The 19963-nt window shown below is 36.9% G+C and overlaps 1 protein-coding gene across 1 annotated transcript; it reads right to left on the reverse strand.

Moving 5' to 3' along the window:
• Positions 1 to 16593: 16593 nt before the first annotated feature.
• On the reverse strand, positions 16594 to 19925 carry LOC140151778 (histamine N-methyltransferase-like). The gene is made up of 3 exons (XM_072174114.1): positions 19573 to 19925; positions 18471 to 18794; positions 16594 to 17243 (listed from the first exon to the last, which is right to left on the reverse strand). The coding sequence occupies exons 1-3, from the start codon at positions 19796 to 19798 to the stop codon at positions 16879 to 16881; spliced, it is 915 nt and encodes a 304-aa protein (XP_072030215.1). The 5' UTR covers positions 19799 to 19925; the 3' UTR covers positions 16594 to 16878.
• Positions 19926 to 19963: the final 38 nt, after the last annotated feature.

The following is a 19963-nucleotide window of genomic DNA, read 5'->3' on the forward strand; positions in this document are numbered from 1 at the left end:
ATATTTGTTGTGATAATTCAACCGATAATTCCTCGGAAGTAAGAATACCATAAAACATAGCTTTACAAAGAATAAATATGGATTTTGTTTTATATAAACAAAATAGTTTGCTTGTTAAAAACAGGTCAGAAACGCTATTTAATTAAAATCAGATTTGTAGCAGAGCGGAAAGGCCAAAGCATATTAATTCGATATTCAAACTGAGCTTTTTGTCGCAACATCAGCAATTATTAGAAATTCAAAGAGTTGAACTTTTTGTGTCCCTTTATGTTCACGGATTCTGAATGAACATTTATACCACTCTCGAATAGCTATTGTAGCCCACCAACATGGTTAGATTCTAGGAAATAATTCCTAATATTTCTCATATTATCGTTTGTATGCCTTTATCTAATCCTGCCCCACATGACAATGACTACTTAGCCCATTCAACCTTGCAGTGAGACTATTCAATGTAGGAAATTGATAGCCTTTTCTCTAAATATGTTTGCACTTGGCTTATTGCCCTCACATGCTGACAATAATTATGGTCAGTATAATTTTTTTGCTTAGTGATAAGGCACATCAGCTCTATAGAAAACTATTCAACAAGCCAGGACCTATTTTAAAGAGGAAAGTCATCGCACCCCGTTAAATGGAAAGTTTTAGTTGATACACCAATCCGACTACACCATTACTGTGGTGTCCTCGACGTCAAACTGCGGTGTCCCAAGGTCGGGGGTTCCATCAATTGTTAGTGTGCTATACAGAATTGTGCACAACACCCTCTCTCTCTCTCTGCTCTATTTTCCTTTCTCTCCCCTTCCTTTTTCCTTGTACTAGGTGGCGGGGATCCAAATAGGCAATTTTTGCCAGGGGGCTACGCCACTGGATGCCGCTAATTTGCCCGCTAATTTGAGTCTCAGCCCCCGGTAAATGACAAATCATTTGAGGGGAAATCGCAAGAGAACGGAAAACGCAGCGGGAATACGCATGCACAAACTTCGGACTACTATGCAGTGTACTGACCCCCGGGACTGGCCCCGTGGAATTGTGCGAGATGTCGGGAAAGACGTCCATCAAAATAGTGTATTAGGTTAATTGTAACCACAGACTGTGAAGATTATTAATCCAATTAAATCAAATATCGAAATACCCATTTTAACATGTGCTTCATAACGTTGTGTTCAAAACCATTTAAGTGCGCGCTCTCATTTCAGCTAATTAACGTAAACAGTTATTCGATTTTCAAAGCTTTAATTAGTGTCCTCCGCTGTCAGAATCTTGATTAACACTATAATCTTTTTTCATGCTATTATCTCAATTGATATTCTGATATGGTAGTAAGGTCGTGCCTCTATTATACTAACCTTGCACGTATAATGTCCGTACTATTAATCAACAAGGGAAAATCCATCAGCTATTCATGGGCTCTGCTGATGCAGGTATTGACATTGCCGGAATTCAAGAACATCGTCTAATTACACCAAGCCCAACTGATGAACTTTGGTCAGACGATAGGAACTGGGTTATAGTATACAGTTCTGCTACCAAGCAAAGGCATGGAGGAGTGGTTCTGGTCTTGTCCAAGCATGTTCACAGATGTCTTAAGAGTGTTGAAGCTGTTTCCGAGAGGATACTATTTGTAACATTCCATGGCAACCCTCAGCTTAGCATCACTGTTGTATATGCTCCCACTGAGTGCTCAACATCTTCTGACAAGGAGGATTTCTATTCATCTCTATCTGACCACTTGGATGGTATGAAAAGGCACGACATCCATCTCATCCTCGGTGATTTTAATGCCAGAATAGGAACAGATAGTCATCTTTCCCATCCATGGGTGATTGGTCCATACTGCTACCATGATTCAACCAATGACAATGGTGAGCGTCTGGTCAACATTTGCCAGGAGTACAACCTCAGACCGGCCCAAATGAGATTCCCCCAACCCAGAAATCGTCTCTGGACTTGGACACATCCAGCTGGATCAACCCATGCACAGTTAGACCACATTCTAATAAACAGCAAGTGGGTAAATTCTCTCCGCAACTGTCAAGCATACAATTATTCTGTACGATCATCGTATTGTGAGCGTCCGTCTAGCTGCCAGTTTGCGAACAAGCAAAGGAAAACCTTGCAAGAGACCAAAATTCAATTGGAAGAAGTTGCAAGACCCTGATACAAAAGAGGAATTTCAGCTGGAACTAACAAACAGATTCCAGGTCTTGAGCATGGATGATGCCACACCCATCTCTGATATGTATGAGACCTTTGAGACAGCAGTTCGTGAAGTTGCTGAGAAAGTTATTGGAAAGCAAAAGCCATGCGGCCTGCCAAGTTGGGTATCAGATGCAACCATCAGACTTAAACTTGAAAGGGATGAGGCCAAAAAGCGGTACTCTATTTCAAAGTCTCGTCAATCTAGAGAAAGATGGAGGAACTTGAACACCAGCCTTAACAACTCCTATAACTCTGATGAGCTTGCTACACACAATAAGCAGATGGAAGACCTGAAGCTGGCCGATGAAATGGGGAATTACACCACCACATGGAAAATCATACACTCGCTTTCTGGAAAGAACTCAAGGAAAGGAGTAAAAGTCAAAAAGAGAGATGGATCAGCCCCAACCAATGACCATGAACTGCTTGAGGTATGGAAGGAATATTTCAGCTTACTCCTTAACAATGACAGTGGCACAGCAGCTTCAGAACTTCCTGCACCAGCTGTTGAAGATCTTCCTATTATCACTGAGCCCCCAACTCGTGAAGAAGTAGTCAAAGCAATAGCAGCCATGAAGACCAACAAGGCAGCAGCATTGGACTGTACTATAACTGCTGAAGCACTTCAGGGAGGAGGGGATAGCATGATTGATATGATTCTCAAATTCTGTATGGAAGTATTCTCAACGCTGACACCGCCACGTCAATGGGTTAATGTCATCATTCCTCTACCAAAGAAAGGCGACCTCTCTCTCTCATGACAAACTACCGTGGTATCTCGCTTATGTCCATTGCCGCAAAAGTGTACAACAAGATCCTTCTGAATAGGATTCGACCTCACATTGATCCCTTACTGAGAAGCAACCAGGCTGGCTTTAGATCAGGTCGAAGCTGTGCTCAGCAAATACACATTTTGAGGAGGATCATGGAAGGCTTCAAGGAGTACCAACTTCCCTTGACAGTCACTTTTGTGGACTCCAAAAAAGCCTTCGACTCCATCAACAGGTCCGTCATGTTCTCAGTGCTGCGGCATTATGGAATACCAAAGGTTGTGGTCAATGCCATCCAGGTGCTCTACAAGGACTCCAATAGTGCCGTTATGGTAGATGGAAGTATCTCAGAGCCTTTCCAAGTAACAAATGGAGTGCTTCAGGGTGATGTGTTGGCACCATTCCTGTTCATTATCCTGGTAGACTACCTCCTGAAGAAATCAACTTCTGGAATTGATGCTGGAATTGTTACCTACCCACGTCGGTCAAGCAGGTATCCTGCTAGGATGCTGAATGACCTGGATTTTGCTGATGATATTGCCCTGTTGGAATCTTCTATAACCCGGGCCCAGTCACAACTTACTAGGACTGCAACAGCAGCAGCAGATCTAGGCCTTGTCATCAGCGCACCTAAGACAGAATATATGACTGCAAACTGTAACACTCAGCCAGCACTTGAAGTCTATGGTAGTACCATCAACCATGTCACAGAGTTCAAGTACTTGGGTTCCAAGATGGGCTCTAGTGTTGGAGACCTAAAAAGAAGAAAAGCACTAGCCTGGGCCGCTTTCTGGAAACTGGAACGCCATTGGAGAAGCCCATCCCTGCCAATCGAAACAAAAATCAAGCTGTTTGAGACAACTTGTGTCACTATCCTTCTGTACGGGTGCGAGTCTTGGGTAATCACCAAGGACATGGAAAACAAGATCAATGCCTTTGCAACATCTTGCTACAGAGTCATGTTAAACATCAAGCGTGTGGATCGGATCCCAAATGAAACCATCTACAATCTGACCAACACCACTCCACTGGCTGCCAGAGTCAAGATTCATCAACTCCAATTTCTCGGCCATATACTGCGTCTTGAAGATGATGAGCCTGTGAAAGAATATGCCCTTTATAGTCCACCACATGGGAAGAGGAAACCAGGACGGCCGCGGACACTGTGGACACAGTATGTACAGCACCTCCTGGGAGATACTGAAGGGATGCTGCAGCCAAACAAAATTGTTTCGCTTGCCCAAGATCGCAACAGTTGGAGAAAGCTTGTAGTCGGCTGCTCCGCAGCCGACTGATGATGATGATGCACGTACGATGCTACAAATGTTTTTGTTTACGGTGTTACCTCTGCAAATATACACAACAAACACCCTGATAATTATATAGTTCACAACGAAAGGATTATTTAATGAAAAGTAAAGTATGATTGGACAACACCTACGGATTACATCACTGTTTAGGATCTTAATTACTACAATCTACAGACGAGTTGTCCTCAATGTTTATCAACAAAGGCAAGGGACTGGTATGTCGATATGCTTGAGTGAACCATATGCAACCATTACACTGTTCAATAGCCTTGTTGTGATGTGGAGGGAGTTTTAAAAACACGAGCCCTGAACAAAATATAATGCGCGCGTATACTGCCAGACAAAATACAATGGAAACTGTGTTGATGCGCGCGCATACTGCCAGGCATCTATACATAGTGTATACTCACTCAAAAGGTCTTGGTTCTGATCGGTTTCTCTGAAGTATTATTCAAACGTATGTCCCATGAAGACCACTGTAATGTAATCTTTTGCGTACATAATTCTTGCACAGACGACAACTTCTAAAACAGTGATATTCACAAACAGTGAACATATTCATGATGCAATGCAATGACCACATTGTTATCTGGGGATTTCCCAATTCATAAATAGATTTGACTGACTTTGTTATCGTGAGTATATTAGATGAGATTCCCATCTCTCATGACATTAAAAAAGAAAGAAAAAAAAATGGGGGGGACAAAATACATATAGTAATAATACACTTAAAATATCAGCTATATTAAAGCATTATTACCATAGAGTTACTTAAAATAGTATTCAAATTATGACTAATCAAAGATATTTAAAGAATACCTGCATTAAGGGCTGGGGTATGAACGTTTGGACAGTATTTATTTTGGGACATTAGAGCACATCAGACATATCGAATTGCATTCTGAATACGAAGAATGTCCTTCTGATATCAAATAATTTTGATTTTTGAAATTGCAATTTAATACACATTTTATGGCAAATCATTAAAATTGATATTTTTGATATTTAACAGTACTCGAAGTAAACTTTACAAATCTGATGATTTATACTTAAAGTGTATGTAGGTGGGATGAAAAGCCGACGATCAATTGAAAATTTTGACCTTTCGTATTGGAGATATGGATTTTTTTCCCCAAAATCCATATCTTCAATATGAAAGGTCAAAATTTCCAATTGACCGTCGGCTTTTCCTCCCAGCTACATACACTTTAAGAATATATCATTAGATTTATATAATTTACTTCGAGGACTGTTATATATCAAAAATTTGAAAAATATTAAATTTTATAATTTGTCATAAAATTTGTATTATATTGTGATTTTCAAAAATGAAAATTATTTGATATCAGAAAGACATGCTTCGTATTCAGAATGCAATTCGATAGGTCTGAGGTGCTCTCATGTCCCTCAAAAAATACTGTCGAAACGCAATAAACGCTCATTCTAGATCCCTTAAGGTGTGAATAATATCAAATGAAAAATATAAATGTGACAGTCAAAATAATAAACTCAACAACTTCATAAGATCAATACGGTAATTAGTATTACAGAAATTTTGAATAAGTATTTCTTTAATACAGATTTTATTTTATTTAAAAAAGTTAAAAATAATTATTTCTTACAGAATAATATTTGAAATTGTCATTGTAACAAAATCTTTAAGGTGGTTCAATTTGGGCAGGTAAATACTGCAGTATTCAGAAAGGACTATACCTTTTCTCCATAAGTTAGCAGCAGGAAGTGGTTTATTTACGCTGCACTTCGTACACTCCCTGACAACCTGTTTGTATGTCATGGTTGGCAGAAGATTGATACATGAGTACCTTTCAGTGAATACATCATACTCTGTTTTACCTTGATGCTTTATAGTATCAAGACGGTGATTTTCATCAGCAGATGTACTTTCTTTCTGTACTTTGAATTGTTAATGTCTCGAGATTATAAATCGCATAGTAGGATTTTTGGGCGAGATTCCTACGAGAATATCAAACAGTATGTCCTTAGCTTTATATGATCTATTCATGACACTATTGTATAATTGCATAAAATGTTTGTAATGCCTTTATCTGAAACTACAGTGGTGACATTTAAAGGGAGTCGCTGGCAATCATAACATTATACCTTATTAGAAAAACAATTATCAAGTACGAATCACATGGTTTTATTTAACCCATATTAATTGACCATAAAAACGCATAAAAACAATCGGCTTTCAACACGCGATATTCAAAATTCCCGCGCCGAAATTGTCTAAGTGCAATGACGTGTGCTCAATTGTCGTCAGCCTTCATTGTATTACTGGGACGTCATTGCACTCGACAATTTCGGCGCCCGGGAATTTTGAATATCGCGTGTTGAGAGACGGATGTTTTATTTGTTTTTATGATCAGTAGGAGTTTGTTTTAAGTAAAGCCACGTGATTCGTGCTTGATGATTATTTTTCTTACATATAAGGAATAATGTTGTGATTGCCGGAGTCTTCCTTTAACGATGCAGTTAATATCCACTCACATTGACCCAAAGTTAATACAACATTGCTGAAAAAAGAAGAATTAGGCAAACTGCAAAGTTGAACACTCATCCAATATCCTGTCGTAGAGTGGATTTCACATTACGTACTAGATGATGACAATGTTCTTTGAATGAAATTGCTAAGATCAGTCCAGGGGCGTAGCCAGCTTTCCTGGTCAGGGGGGGGGGGGGGCAAAATAAAACTTTGGGGGCACAGACGAAAAAAATTGCAGTTACATCTGATCATACAATACATAGAGACTGTATGTCTTCGAGCTTCCCGAAAAGGGCCTTATTGGGATGATGTGTGCGCGTAGCGCGAAAAAAAATGGTATTTTACACTATTTTCGCCCATTATCCGGCTAAAAAGGGCTTTATTGTTACAATTTGCGCGCGTAGCGCGGAAAAATTTTGTATTTTACACTATTTTGGCCCTGAATTTTGCTAGAAAAGGGCTCCTTGCCCTTTTTCTTTTCCTTTGCCCTCCTGATTTTCTCTCTCATTTTTTTGTCAGAGGGCACTTTTTCTTTCATTTTTTTGTCAGGGGGCACTCTGCCCCCTGGCTACGCTACTGGATCAGTCTAATCAATGCGATGGAATGTGTCACCTGTTGTAGAGAACACCGTATTACCATCTTATTTAAATTTCTGATCAGGCTGACGTTTTACTACTATAAAATGGTGTGGATGTATCGTTCCCTGTGATTGAGAATTTCCCAGTATCTCCCGTAAAGTTGAAAACACGGTTTCCTTAATCCCTGGTGGTAAGGGTGCTTTACAGAAATCTTTGACATGGGTAAGGAAATCAAGAAGAAGGGGGTCTTCCTCTGAGATGTCCTTGTCAAGGCATCCACTCACGTCTAAGGTAAAGTCACGGATGTGAAGAGCATACGGGATACCTCTGGTATCGAAGTAATCAAGAGCAAACCGAGACGAATTAATAATGAGTTTGCTGTATTGAGAAGAAATGTCCGATTTCATTGGGGAAAGCGGCGTTGTGGAGCAAAATATCTCTATATTTAAGATATATAAAAACCTCATTGATAAACTGCCAAAAATGTCTCCTTTTGACATGACACGTCACATTTGTTTCCTGCTTTTAAGTGACTTAAAAGTGACTTTGTTTTTCTTATATGCATGCCTTGTATTTTCTCATATTTGTAGTGTTTGGTTCTTCATGTTCTGCGCTGCATTCTTTATGAACCACACTGTATAAGCATTTTATATGTATGTATCTAAAAGGGAAATAGAAGAGGCAAGAACAAAATGGACGAAAAGTTCCGGTCAAATAATTTACCATGTTTACTGGATGCGCAGCTGTAATCAATGATATTTAAGGGGTGTGTGCGATTTCCAAAATGTACACATTTTTTTTTTTTTGAAAAAAAATTAGCCTTCGATGTAAAAAAAAGAAGAAAGATTTATATGAATAATATGACCCTAGATGATCCTTTGGTACGTATGTTATGATTGATTGAGACTCCCTTTAAATGTCACCACTGTAGTTTCAGATAAAGGCATTACAAACATTTTATGCAATTATGCAATAGTGTCATGAATAAATCATAAGCTAAGGACATAATGTTCGATATTCTCGTAGGAATCTCCTACGAGAACATCGAACGTCCTACTATGTGATTTATAATCTCGAGACATTAACAATTCAAAGTACAGAAAGAAAGTACATCTGGTGATGAAAATCAACGTCTTGATACTATAAAGCACCAAGGAAACAATTATGATGTTTTCACTTAAACATGTAAAAAGTACTTATGCATCAATCTTCTTCCAACATAGAAACAGGTTGTCAAGGAGTGTACGAAGTACAACGTAAATAAACCAATTCCTGCTTGTCAACTTATGGATGAAACGTATAGACCTTTCTGAATATTGCAGCTTTTACCTGCCCAAATTCAACCACCTTAAAGATTTTGTTACAATGACAATTTCAAACATTATTCTGTAAGAAATTATCTATAACTTTTTTAAATAAAAATAAAATCTGTATTTAAGGAATACTTATTCAAAATTTCTGTTATACTAATTACAGTATTGCTATTGAGTTTATTGTTTGACTGTCAAATTTATATTTTCCATTTGATATTATTCACACCTCAATGCGGGTATTCTTTAAAAGGTGGTGCAATTTTGAGTAACTCTATGGTAATAATGCTTTATATATAGCAAATATTTTAAGTGTTATTTGGTGGAATATTTTAATGAAAAAAGGCGTGTTTTGTTTCAAAACCATGCCCGTACACAGCGGGGGGCAGCAGCCCCCCCCCCCCATGACAAAAGGTTCACTCTTTGGTGATAGGGGTTAGGTCTACTCTTCACACACAAAAATGCGAAAGCGCACTTTTCATTCGAAGAAGGTCCACTTAAAAAAAGTCACCCCCTCCAAATGTAATGTCATGAGATATGGGAATTCCATCTAATATAAGTCAGTCAAATCTATTTATGGATTGGGAAATCCCCAGATAACAATGTGGTCATTGCATTGCATCATGAATAATTATCAAAAAAACCTGTTATAAATGTGAATGTAAGAGAATGGGCTATTGAACTGGGACTTTTCGACAGTTTTATTAGTTTTGTACAGGCCTAAATGATAAAAGGCAAAAGATTTCCGGGCAGAGTATATATGAAAGTGCTGTAGTGCTGTTTAATGTGATTACAGTCTATGTGCATTCAAAGAAAGGTACTTGCGAACCAGTCATATTTTGCACAGCCAATGTGTTAGTAATCCAGTAATAACAAAGATTTGGAGTACGCCAAAGTTCCATATCTTTCATAAAAAGGGAATGTATTTTACTGTCGACTTGTCTGCCTATATAATACCTGTTCCTGCAGAAGTGAGCAAATGGCGAAAGTAGCACCGTTTTGGAAGTTGTTGTCTGTGCAAGGAGTTTGTACGCAAATGATTACACTAGCCTACAGTGGTCTTCCTGGGGCATACGTTTGGATAATAATACTTCAGAGAAACCGATCTTAAATATAGAGATATTTTGCTCCACAACGCCGCTTTCCCCAATGAAATCGGACATTCCCAAGCGAAGATATTGAGTTATTGAGTTAAAAATTATTAAAAACTCTTTTGATTGAGTATACACTACGTATAGATTGTAATAATTAAGGTTAAGATTGTAATCTGTGTGTTTGTTGTGTATATTTGCATGAACTTTAAAAAGGCGATTTTGACCTTGGGTATTTCCTACACCCTAAACAAAAACATTTGTAGCATCGTTCGTTCAAGGTTAGTATAATAGTGGCATGACCTTACTACCATGTCAGAAATGTTTTTATATCAATTGAGATTGAAAGAAGATAATGATGTTAATCAAGATTCTGACAGCGGAAGACACTAATTAAATCTTTGAAAATCAAATAATTGCTTACTTTAATTTAAATGAGAGCGTGCCCTTAAATGGTATTGAACACAGCGTTATGAAGCACAGGTTAAACATGATGCAGTCATGTCTACAGTAGAATTCACCTCGACCTTTGCAGGACTTAAACCCCATTAAAAGCTATTAAACCAAGATAACACTCATTGAAAACAGCTCAACTGATTAAATCATATCGTCTCTGGTTGTGCACATGTGTCTGTTTTATATGTGCGGTATCGCAATGAGCTGGTATTTATAGCTTCAGTTGGGTAACCGATTATAAAGGAAACGCGAGGAAACAATGGTATGTGGACCTTTGTTCACGAAATGAGACAATGGCCTGCTTTTTGTTAACCAGCATTCTTGAAAATGAGCAACATAATGATTGTTGACTTAACACGGTTTGGAAATAATTTCTTCATATTTTTTGTGTTATCTGTCGTTTACATATCCTTCCTAAAACACCAAAGTACGCATATTTCCAAACATCTAAATTAGCTAAAAATTTAGGACATGTTACAAAACTATATTTTCTAGAATCTTAGAGTACTTTTAATATTGGCCGGTTATTTTTCACACAGCGACGTTAACTAGGCAATTACCCATACTTTTAACGTAGGCTATTTGTAGAGGTCACGCGTCAATGGTAAGAGCACTGTGTATTGTGTATAGGAAAACGGACATTAACTGCAGTATGAATGGGTATTTGGGTATTTTATTTAATTGGATTAATAATCTTAGAACTTTAGAAGAGTACTTTTAATATTGGCCGGTTATTTTTCGCACAGCGACGTTAACTAGGCAAATCCCCATACTTTTAACGTAGGCTATTTGTAGAGGTCACGCGTCAATGGTAAGAGCACTGTGTATTGTGTATAGGAAAACGGACAGTAACTGCAGTATGAATGGGTATTTGGGTATTTTATTTAATTGGATTAATAATCTTAACACTCTGTGGTTACAATTAACCTATAATACACTATTTTGATGGACGTCTTTCCCGACATCTCGCACAATTCCACGGGCCAGCACACTGTAGTAGTCCGACGTTTGTGCGTGCGTATTCCATTTCCGTACTCTTGCGATTTCCCCTCAAATGATAATTTGTCATTTACCGGGGCTGAAACTCACATTAGCGGCCAAATTAGCGGAATCCAATGGCGTACTGGCAGGGGGAAGCAATTGCAGTTATGTATATTGTCAGCATGTGATGGCTCTTTTTGGGCGAGAAACGCGCAGCGTTTTGTTGTCCTAAAAAGGTGGGGGTGACATAAAGTAGTCCTGCATGTACAGTCAGTATAGTCCTACAGTGGGATTGTTTTACTGTGTAGTCCTACGAGGAGGTTGGTCAAAAGTTGTTCTACAGTCAGCATAGTCCTACAGTGGAGCCTGGAGGCTATAGCACACAATTCAGTCTTACTATGCAGCAATTTCTTATATCATACGAAAAAAAAAAAAAACACATTTGGATATATTACAATATCATTTTGCAAATTTGATTGCTCTCCTTGGTCTCTCCGTCATTTAGTTAACTTCCAACACCAACCTTCCTAGTTTAATTCTGTCAATCAAAATGTCACTCCTCTGAAATGATGAAATCGAAGTAATACTACATTATCGATATGGAACTACACCTTTATCTTGATAATTCATTTGCTCGCCCTATGCCTTTTTAAAGGAATTTTTATTATTATACTAAGTAGCATCTCCTCAATAAAATGGAGTTATTGTGATTTTTCCCACAGTGGGACCTTTTGCACTTACTTTTTCATTTTTCTTAACAAAGTGATTTTGAGTAATATTTGCGCTATATTATTGTCAAGAATAAGCACTCATACTCAGCACAATGTTATGATGAACATTCATGTAGCAAATTTCATTTAAAAATCCACACATTTCACTTGTACCAATTGTCATACTACTTCTTTGTAGGAAGAAGAAAAGTTTGATGGTTCATAACTTTGTCGTTATTCTATCTAATTCAAATATTCCGAATTATTTGAATGCGTTTACGTTTTTCTGATTCATTTCTGTCGTTGTAATCAAAAGTGTCTTTATAACAACATGTAACCTAACCTTGATGATAATACTGTAGTAATATGGACAGATAATGCATTTGAATTTGAATGCAACAGAGTATTTGCAAAAACAACTAAAATAGCTAAAAACCATCTTGACGACAGATTTGTTATTTGTTCTCATCACACTTTTTCGATTTTTTGATATTTGCTTCTTATCCGCGGATAGTTGCAACTGCAAGATTATAGTTTTATATTTTGCTTGTTAAGTGACTAAATCTTACAGGTTATACACTTTATAAATCGCTATTGTTATGTGGTATGTTATCTCAATGTGATGCGGTATAGTGATGTTGACTTTTGAGAGATATGTCACACAGAACCTCCAACAAATGCGTAAGGAAAGAAAAATATTGGCGTAAAGAGCAGTATTTCTAACAGCTTCTTATGCATGTTATCCTAAGCGAATAATGGTTATATCTGAAACTATCGCTATAAACAGAATAAATGTATGAATCCAGGGGTGTGAATTACCGTAGCAAAGTTGTGTCAAAAGAGATACATTGACGACTTTGATGCTGAAAATGAATACCCTTAGCGCTATAAATACACATTACTTTTTTTAAGCAGATAAAATTCCAAAATAAGCGATCAATTTTTTGATCTAACAAAATGAAACATCACTACATGTGACATTCAAACTTGTTTTTATCCGAAGTTGAGAGACAAAGTAAGACATAATGTATTCATCTACATAAATCATTAAATTGAAGACCGACTTAGAGAGACTAGTTTGCGTCTGACGTCATGATGAAAGCACGGCGTGATTGGTTGCTGACCTGCACAGTATAGCATTTTGGTCTGGTTGCCAGGATGTCATACGCAAACTAGTAATTTTTAACTCGGTCTTCAATTATAGGGGTCAAATCCAAAATGCCTCAACATCTTAAAATAAACTTTGGACCAGATAGGCCTACTTCATGTGTGGAAATTAGCATGCTTTTATCATGTTTAATCACAAAGTCGGGATCTTGGCAGCTAAACTGTCACACCGTAACAAAAGTGGCTCTAAGGGAGCGGAGGGATCGATTCAGCTAATTTGAGCCTCTTATTTGAGCGGAAATCGCAAGAGAGTGGAAAACGCAGGGATATACATACACACGCACAAACTTCGGACTATTTACAGTGTTCTGGTCCCTGGCCCGTGATGTCGGGAAAGATACTGTATTCCCGGGACTGTATTAGGTTAATTGTAACCAGCCACAGTGTGAAGATTATTAATCCAATTAAATCAAACACCAGAATACCTATTTTAACCTGCGCTTCATTCGTTATGAATTCGGCTGAGTGACGAATCGAGAATTTTTAGCAAATTGAGTTTTTTTATGTTTATGATTATGTTTCAGGTTATCTTTTATTTCCACAAAAAATTAATGGTAAAACTTACTCACCAACGTAGTTATTGACATTTTGATTTGGACGAATCGCACTTAAGTGCGATAAATGAATTCGGCAGAGAGACGAATCGTATACTTAGCTGTACAAATCATGTTGATCTATAGTATAATTGTGTAGCGGGAAACCCCGAATTTTCTTTATTACATGTCCTATACTAATATATTTGATACCAACGTATAGCTGTAGGTATCTTCTATCCAGTAATACCAAAATAAGTACAAACATTCCCCACATGATATTGCTGTGGTTTAATAATGTGAGTGCGCGTCCGTGAAATGGGAAAATCCCGGAAAGTCATACGCAAAATAAAGGCCAATATTGTTATTTTTGCTTTAAAATCCTCGAGTTTTTGCTAAATATTACAGGGATGACTACTTATAACTTGTATAGCAAGTTTATAATCCACATAACCTTAGGACAACCAGTAATTTCTACGCAAAAGCCCCAAATCAAGAATGCGTGCTATGATTTACGTATTCGACCTCTCTCTGCGCAGTATTAGAGACATTTTGGATACAGCATAAGCCGAATAGCTGTTAAAACGCGTTTTGAGGGATATATCGATTATTTCAGAACATGCAAGTATTCCCAATAATTCTTGTACCTTCACTTCTACAATATACATTTCAAATGAGTGATCACGAATGTTCTGAATTTTTAGAAGGACCAATGGAATGGTACCAAGACTTTCAAACGCCGTTTACTCAGAACAGCAATTTTGCAGATTCGGCACTCTGCCGTGTTCATAACGATATAAAACGCTATGTTCAATACCGTTTAAGAGCCCGCTCTCATTTCGGTTAATTAAAGTAAACAGTTATTCGATTTTCAAAGACAAAGCTTTAATAGTGTCCGACTACGCTGTCAGAATCTTGATAAACACTATAATCTTCTTTCATGCAAAAATCTCAATTGATATTCTGAAATGGTAGCAAGGTCATGCCACTATTATACTCACCTTTAACGCACGATGCTACAAATTTATTTATTTATTTATTTATTTATTTATTTATTTATTTATTTATTTATTTATTTATTTATTTATTTATTTATTTATTTATTTATTTATTTATTTATTTATTTATTTATTTTTTATTTTTTCAACGGACGCTTTTGAATCAGCGGGACATGTTTTTGTTTAAGGTGTAGGAAATACCCAAGGTCAAAATCGCCTCTTTAAAGTTCGTGCAAATATCCCAGCAAACACAAAAACGTTTTAAAAACGTTTTAAATAAGTTATATTTTGGCTTTTGGTTTAGGTAAAAACGTTTTAATAACATTAAAATGTCGGGTTATATAAAGGTCATGATAACGTTTTAAAACGTTTTGTATGAAAACACACTACAACAATATTCTAAAAATGTTTTCAAAAAAAGTTATCGTAAACTATTTTTGCAAACATTTTTGCCAAATATTGTGTCAATACTTAAATAACATTATGTTAAAATATTTGACCCCAGCAAACACAAAAACGTTCTTAAAATGTTTTTTCAAAACCTTTTAATAACATTTAAATGTCGGGTTATATAAAGGTCATGAAAACGTTTTTAAAACGTTATTCAACCCCAAAATAACATTCTGCTTAGAATGTTTTGTATCAAGAATGTTTTTGGAATGTTATTAAAACGTTTTATACCCTTTATATAACCCGACATTTAAACGTTTTCTGTAAAACATTTTTGTTTGCTGAGCAGTAGATTCTCAAAAAATGTTTTTCAAGGTTATGAAAACGTTTTATACTCTTAATATACCCTTTATATAACCCGACTAAACGTTTTCTGACAACCTTTTATAACCTTTTGCGAATGATGTCGAAAACGTTTTGTGTTTGCTGGGATACACAACAAACACAATGATTACAATCTTAATCTTAATTACTACAATCTATACGTAGTATATACTCAATCAAAAGTACTTGGTGCTGATCGGTTTCTCTGAAGTATTGTTATCCAAACGTATGTACCATGACGATTATTTACGTACAAAATCCTTGCACAGACGGCAATGGTGCTGCTTTCACCATTCGCTCACTTCTGCAGGAATAGGTATACATCCGCTCTGTTCCACATATATTGTCAGACGTGTTGTTTCATAAACCAGACTTCGGCGAGTCGACAGAAGAGTACATTCCCTTTTTGAGAAAGATTCGCACTTTGGCGTACTCTAAATCTTCGTTATTTAGATTAGTATATTGGGTATGCAAAATATGACTGGTTCGCAAGTACCTTTCTTTAAATGCACATAGACTGTAATCATATTAAACAGCATATATACATCTGGTCCGAAATCTTTTGCTTTTATCATTTAGGCCTATACCAAACTAATAAAACTGGAAGTCCCAGTTCAATTAATAGCCCATTCTCTTACATTCACATTAATTTTATAACAGTTTTTTTTCATATTCATGATGCAATACAATGACCACGTTGTTATCTGGCGATTTCCCAATCCATAAATAGATTTGACTGACCTTGTTATCGTGATGGAATTCCCATCTCTCATGACATTAAATTGTGTGGTTTTTTTTGTGGGGTGACTTTTTAAAAAAAGTGGACCTTCTCCGAATGAAAAGTGCGCTTGCGCAGATTTTTTGTAAAGAGTGGACATTTTGTCAATTTTCTCCACTTTTGGACCTTTTTATTAAAAAAAAAAGTCAATGTGGACCTTGTGGATTTTTTTGGGGGGGGGGCTGCTGTGCCCCGCTTTTACGGGCATGGTTTTGAAACAAAACACGCCTTTAAGGTAGTTCAATTTGGACAGGTTAAAGCTGCAATATTCAGAAAGGTCTATACCTTTCCTCGATAGGTTATCAAGCAGGAAGTGGTTTATTTACGTTGTACTTCGTACACTCCCTGACAACCTGTTTGTATGTTGGTAGAAGATTGATGCATGAGTACTTTTTAGTGAATACATTATACTCGGTTTTTCCTCTATTGTATTGCATAAAATGTTTGTAATGCCTTCATCTGAAACCACAGTGGTGATATTTAACGATGCAGTTGATATCTACTCACATTGACCCAAACTTATTGCAACATTGCTGAAAAAAGAAGAATTAGGCAAACTGTAAAGTTGAACACTCATCCAATATCCTGTCGTAGAGTTGATTTCACATTACGTAGTAGATGATGACAATGTTCTTTTAATGAAATTGCTAAGATCAGTCTAATCAATGCGATGGAATATGTGTCACCTGTTGTAGAGAACACCGTATGACCATCTTATTTTAATTTCTGATCATGTTGACGTTTTACTACTATAAAATGGTGTGGATGTATCGTTTCCTGTGATTGTGAATTTCCCAGCATTTCACGTAAAGTTGAAAACACGGTGTCCTTAATCCCTGGTGGTAAGGGTGCTTTACAGAAATCTTTGACATGGGTAAGGAAATCAAGAAGTAGGGAGGCTTCCTCTGAGATGTCTTTATCAAGGCATCCACTTACGTCTAAGGTAAAGTCACGGATGTGAAGAGCATACGGTATACCTCTGGTATCGAAGTAGTCAAGAGCAAATCGAGACGAATTAATAACTTGTTTGCTGTATTGAGAAGGTATCCCAGGTCCAATGCGACCAGAGGTACTCTTTTCTGAAAGAAATATGAAATTCAAGAAAAATTGAAAAAGTTTCGAGTTTCAAGCTTTGAGCACTTACCCAGCAAACACAAAACGTTTTCGACATCATTCGCAAAAGGTTATAAAAGGTTGTCAGAAAACGTTTAAATGTCGGGTTATATAAAGGGTACATTAATGGTATAAAACGTTTTCATAACATTAAATAACATTTGTTGGTAATTTACTGCATAGCAAACACAAATGTTTTACAGAAACATTTAAATGTCGGGTTATATAAAGGGTATAAAAACGTATTAATAACATTCCAAAAACATTTTTGAAAACTTGGTACAAATCATTCTAAACAGAATGTTATTTTGGGGTTGAAATAATATTTTGCAAAAACTTGTTTGCCCAAAATATTTACGATTACGTTTTGAAAATGTTTTCACGACCTTTATTTTTTTTCACGACCTTAAATTTATTTATTTATTATTATATATTATTTATATAACCCGACATTTAAATGTTATTAAAACGTTTTGTAAAAAACATTTTAAGAACATTTCTGTGTTTGCTGGATGCAAATATTTTAACATGTTATTTAAGTATCGACAAAATATTTGGCCAAAAATGTTTGCAAAAATAATTTACAATGACATTTCGAAAACATTTTAAAAATATTGTTGTAGTGTGTTTTCATACAAAACGTTTTAAAACGATTTGATGACCTTTATGTAACCCAACATTTTAATGTTATTAAAACGTTTTTACCTAAACCAAAACCCAAAATATAACTTATTTAAAACGTTTTAAAAACGTTTTTGTGTTTGCTGGGTATAAAGTAGATTAATACGTACCTGTTGAAACTGCATTAATTTGACACGAACAACGACGAAAAGAACCGCCCGGTTCCTATTGTTCTAAACAATGGAAACCGGACGGAAACGGGCGGAACCGGCGGTCAACCGCCGATCAAGTTTGATGTCATCCCTTGATACACTTTCAACCATACCGTATACAAATTCTATATGAATTTAGGGATATTCCAGTTGAAATCCACACACCCCTATAGATGACATGACCTTAACCCCCCACAAAGGAAGTGTAGATTTCAAATGCAGTTACCTGAATGAGTGATTCCATTTGAAATCTATACCCACTGTGGGAGATTAAGGTAATGTCTTCCATAGGGATGTACATGAATTTCAAATGGAATAGCCCAACGTTAATACATTGAATTTTGTTGCTGATATGTTTACCTGACGCCAACGCAAATAAAAGAATCCCATTTTCTTCGAGTTGATCGTACAAAAATTCAAGTGACTCCTCTGGATTAGTCATATGATACAGGCTGTGAATAGCGCTGATAAAGTGGTATTTCACACCTTTCTCCAACTCTTTCACACCCTCCATATATTCTTCTAATGTCTGCTCTCTCCAGTCGTATATAACCTCCTTCCAATTAGTTTGTTGTATGTTCTTCTTATGCTGTTCTGCTAAGAGTTTGTTTGGTTCAATCAAGCATTGGTGAATTTGTGCAAAATGATCTTTGAAGTGAGAAAGAAAGTAATCTTCTGTTCGCCCTGTGAAAAAAAGTCCATGGAAAGGTCATGAGACTTGATGGTAAACTGAGTGATGTCATTGGCCTTATTTATTTCCCGGGGGGGCACTCCAACTTTGGAGGTGACGCGTATGTAGGGCTTTTAAGACCCCCTTTTTCAGCATCGCTGTCACCCAAAGACCCCATATTTTTTTACGAACACAGTGCTCTGTAGCTCTCTGTCACCCGAAGACCCCATATTTTTCCATTTGATCTGTCACCCAAAGACCCTTACAAGTTCAATTTGAACAGCAAATTTCATTTATCACTGATTTTGTTACTTATTTTGAAAAAAACAAAGAAATGTGAAGCCATTTAGTACTAGAAATTCGATTTTCGAGGTTTCTGTGGCGCTGTTTCGGTTCTCACCCAAAGATTCCATTAAAAAAAAAGTCAAGTTCTCACCCAATGACCCCATATTTTTTACATTTTGCTCTCACCGAATGCCAAAAATCATGCTCTCACCCAATGACCCCATATTTTGTACATTTTGCTCTCACCGAATGCCCCTTAGTGCGAAAGTGCCAGCCCTACACCTATATCCATTTCAAATTGAAGTGCCCCCGGGATTTATTTGCGCATCAATTAGCCTACATCTGCTATGAAAAAGTAGTGTTTGCATATAGTCACAGACAATGTCATTGCCGGAAGTCATTGTTTGCCAGCGGTGATCTGTATTCAGGTGTGTGTCGGGGTTGGGGTTGGGGCTGGGTCTTCATTTTAGAAGCATTTTGTGAAACAAGACATCAAATTATACATACCATCCCCACTTCCTACACCCAAAGCTTTCAGTGTTACTTTGGTAGACTGACCAACGCTGTGACAAACCTTCGGTCCTATATCAGTAAAAATAACATCCAACCAATCGTCATTCGTCATGTCTCTCTCATTAATTCTTTTTCGGAATACACCGAAACATTTCGAGAAGTGATCTTCATCATCCAGAATACTAACTATCGGTAAAGAATCAGCAGTATCCATTGCCATGATTTACAACAACTGATTAACTGGCTATTGTATTTGCTATTCACCCTCATGTCAAAACCTTGATCACAACCTTTGCAATATTGACCCTGGATCTATTTTTTCCAATAGGTTTGACCTTTGCCAAACCGGTTCGTCGCGTCAGACTGAGAGTGTAATACAATATTT

Source organism: Amphiura filiformis, chromosome 5, assembly GCF_039555335.1.
Source record: "Amphiura filiformis chromosome 5, Afil_fr2py, whole genome shotgun sequence".
NCBI lineage: Eukaryota > Metazoa > Echinodermata > Ophiuroidea > Amphilepidida > Amphiuridae > Amphiura > Amphiura filiformis.

Excerpts from the sequence above, each read along its gene's own strand:
- LOC140151778 (XM_072174114.1), bottom strand. The coding sequence starts at position 19,798 with ATGGCAATGGATACTGCTGATTCTTTACCGATAGTTAGTATTCTGGAT. Across the intron at positions 18,795-19,572 it reads GGGTGTAGGAAGTGGGGATG|GGCGAACAGAAGATTACTTT; the intron begins GTATGTATAATT and ends TTTTTTTCACAG. Across the intron at positions 17,244-18,470 it reads TTTATTTGCGTTGGCGTCAG|AAAAGAGTACCTCTGGTCGC; the intron begins GTAAACATATCA and ends TATTTCTTTCAG.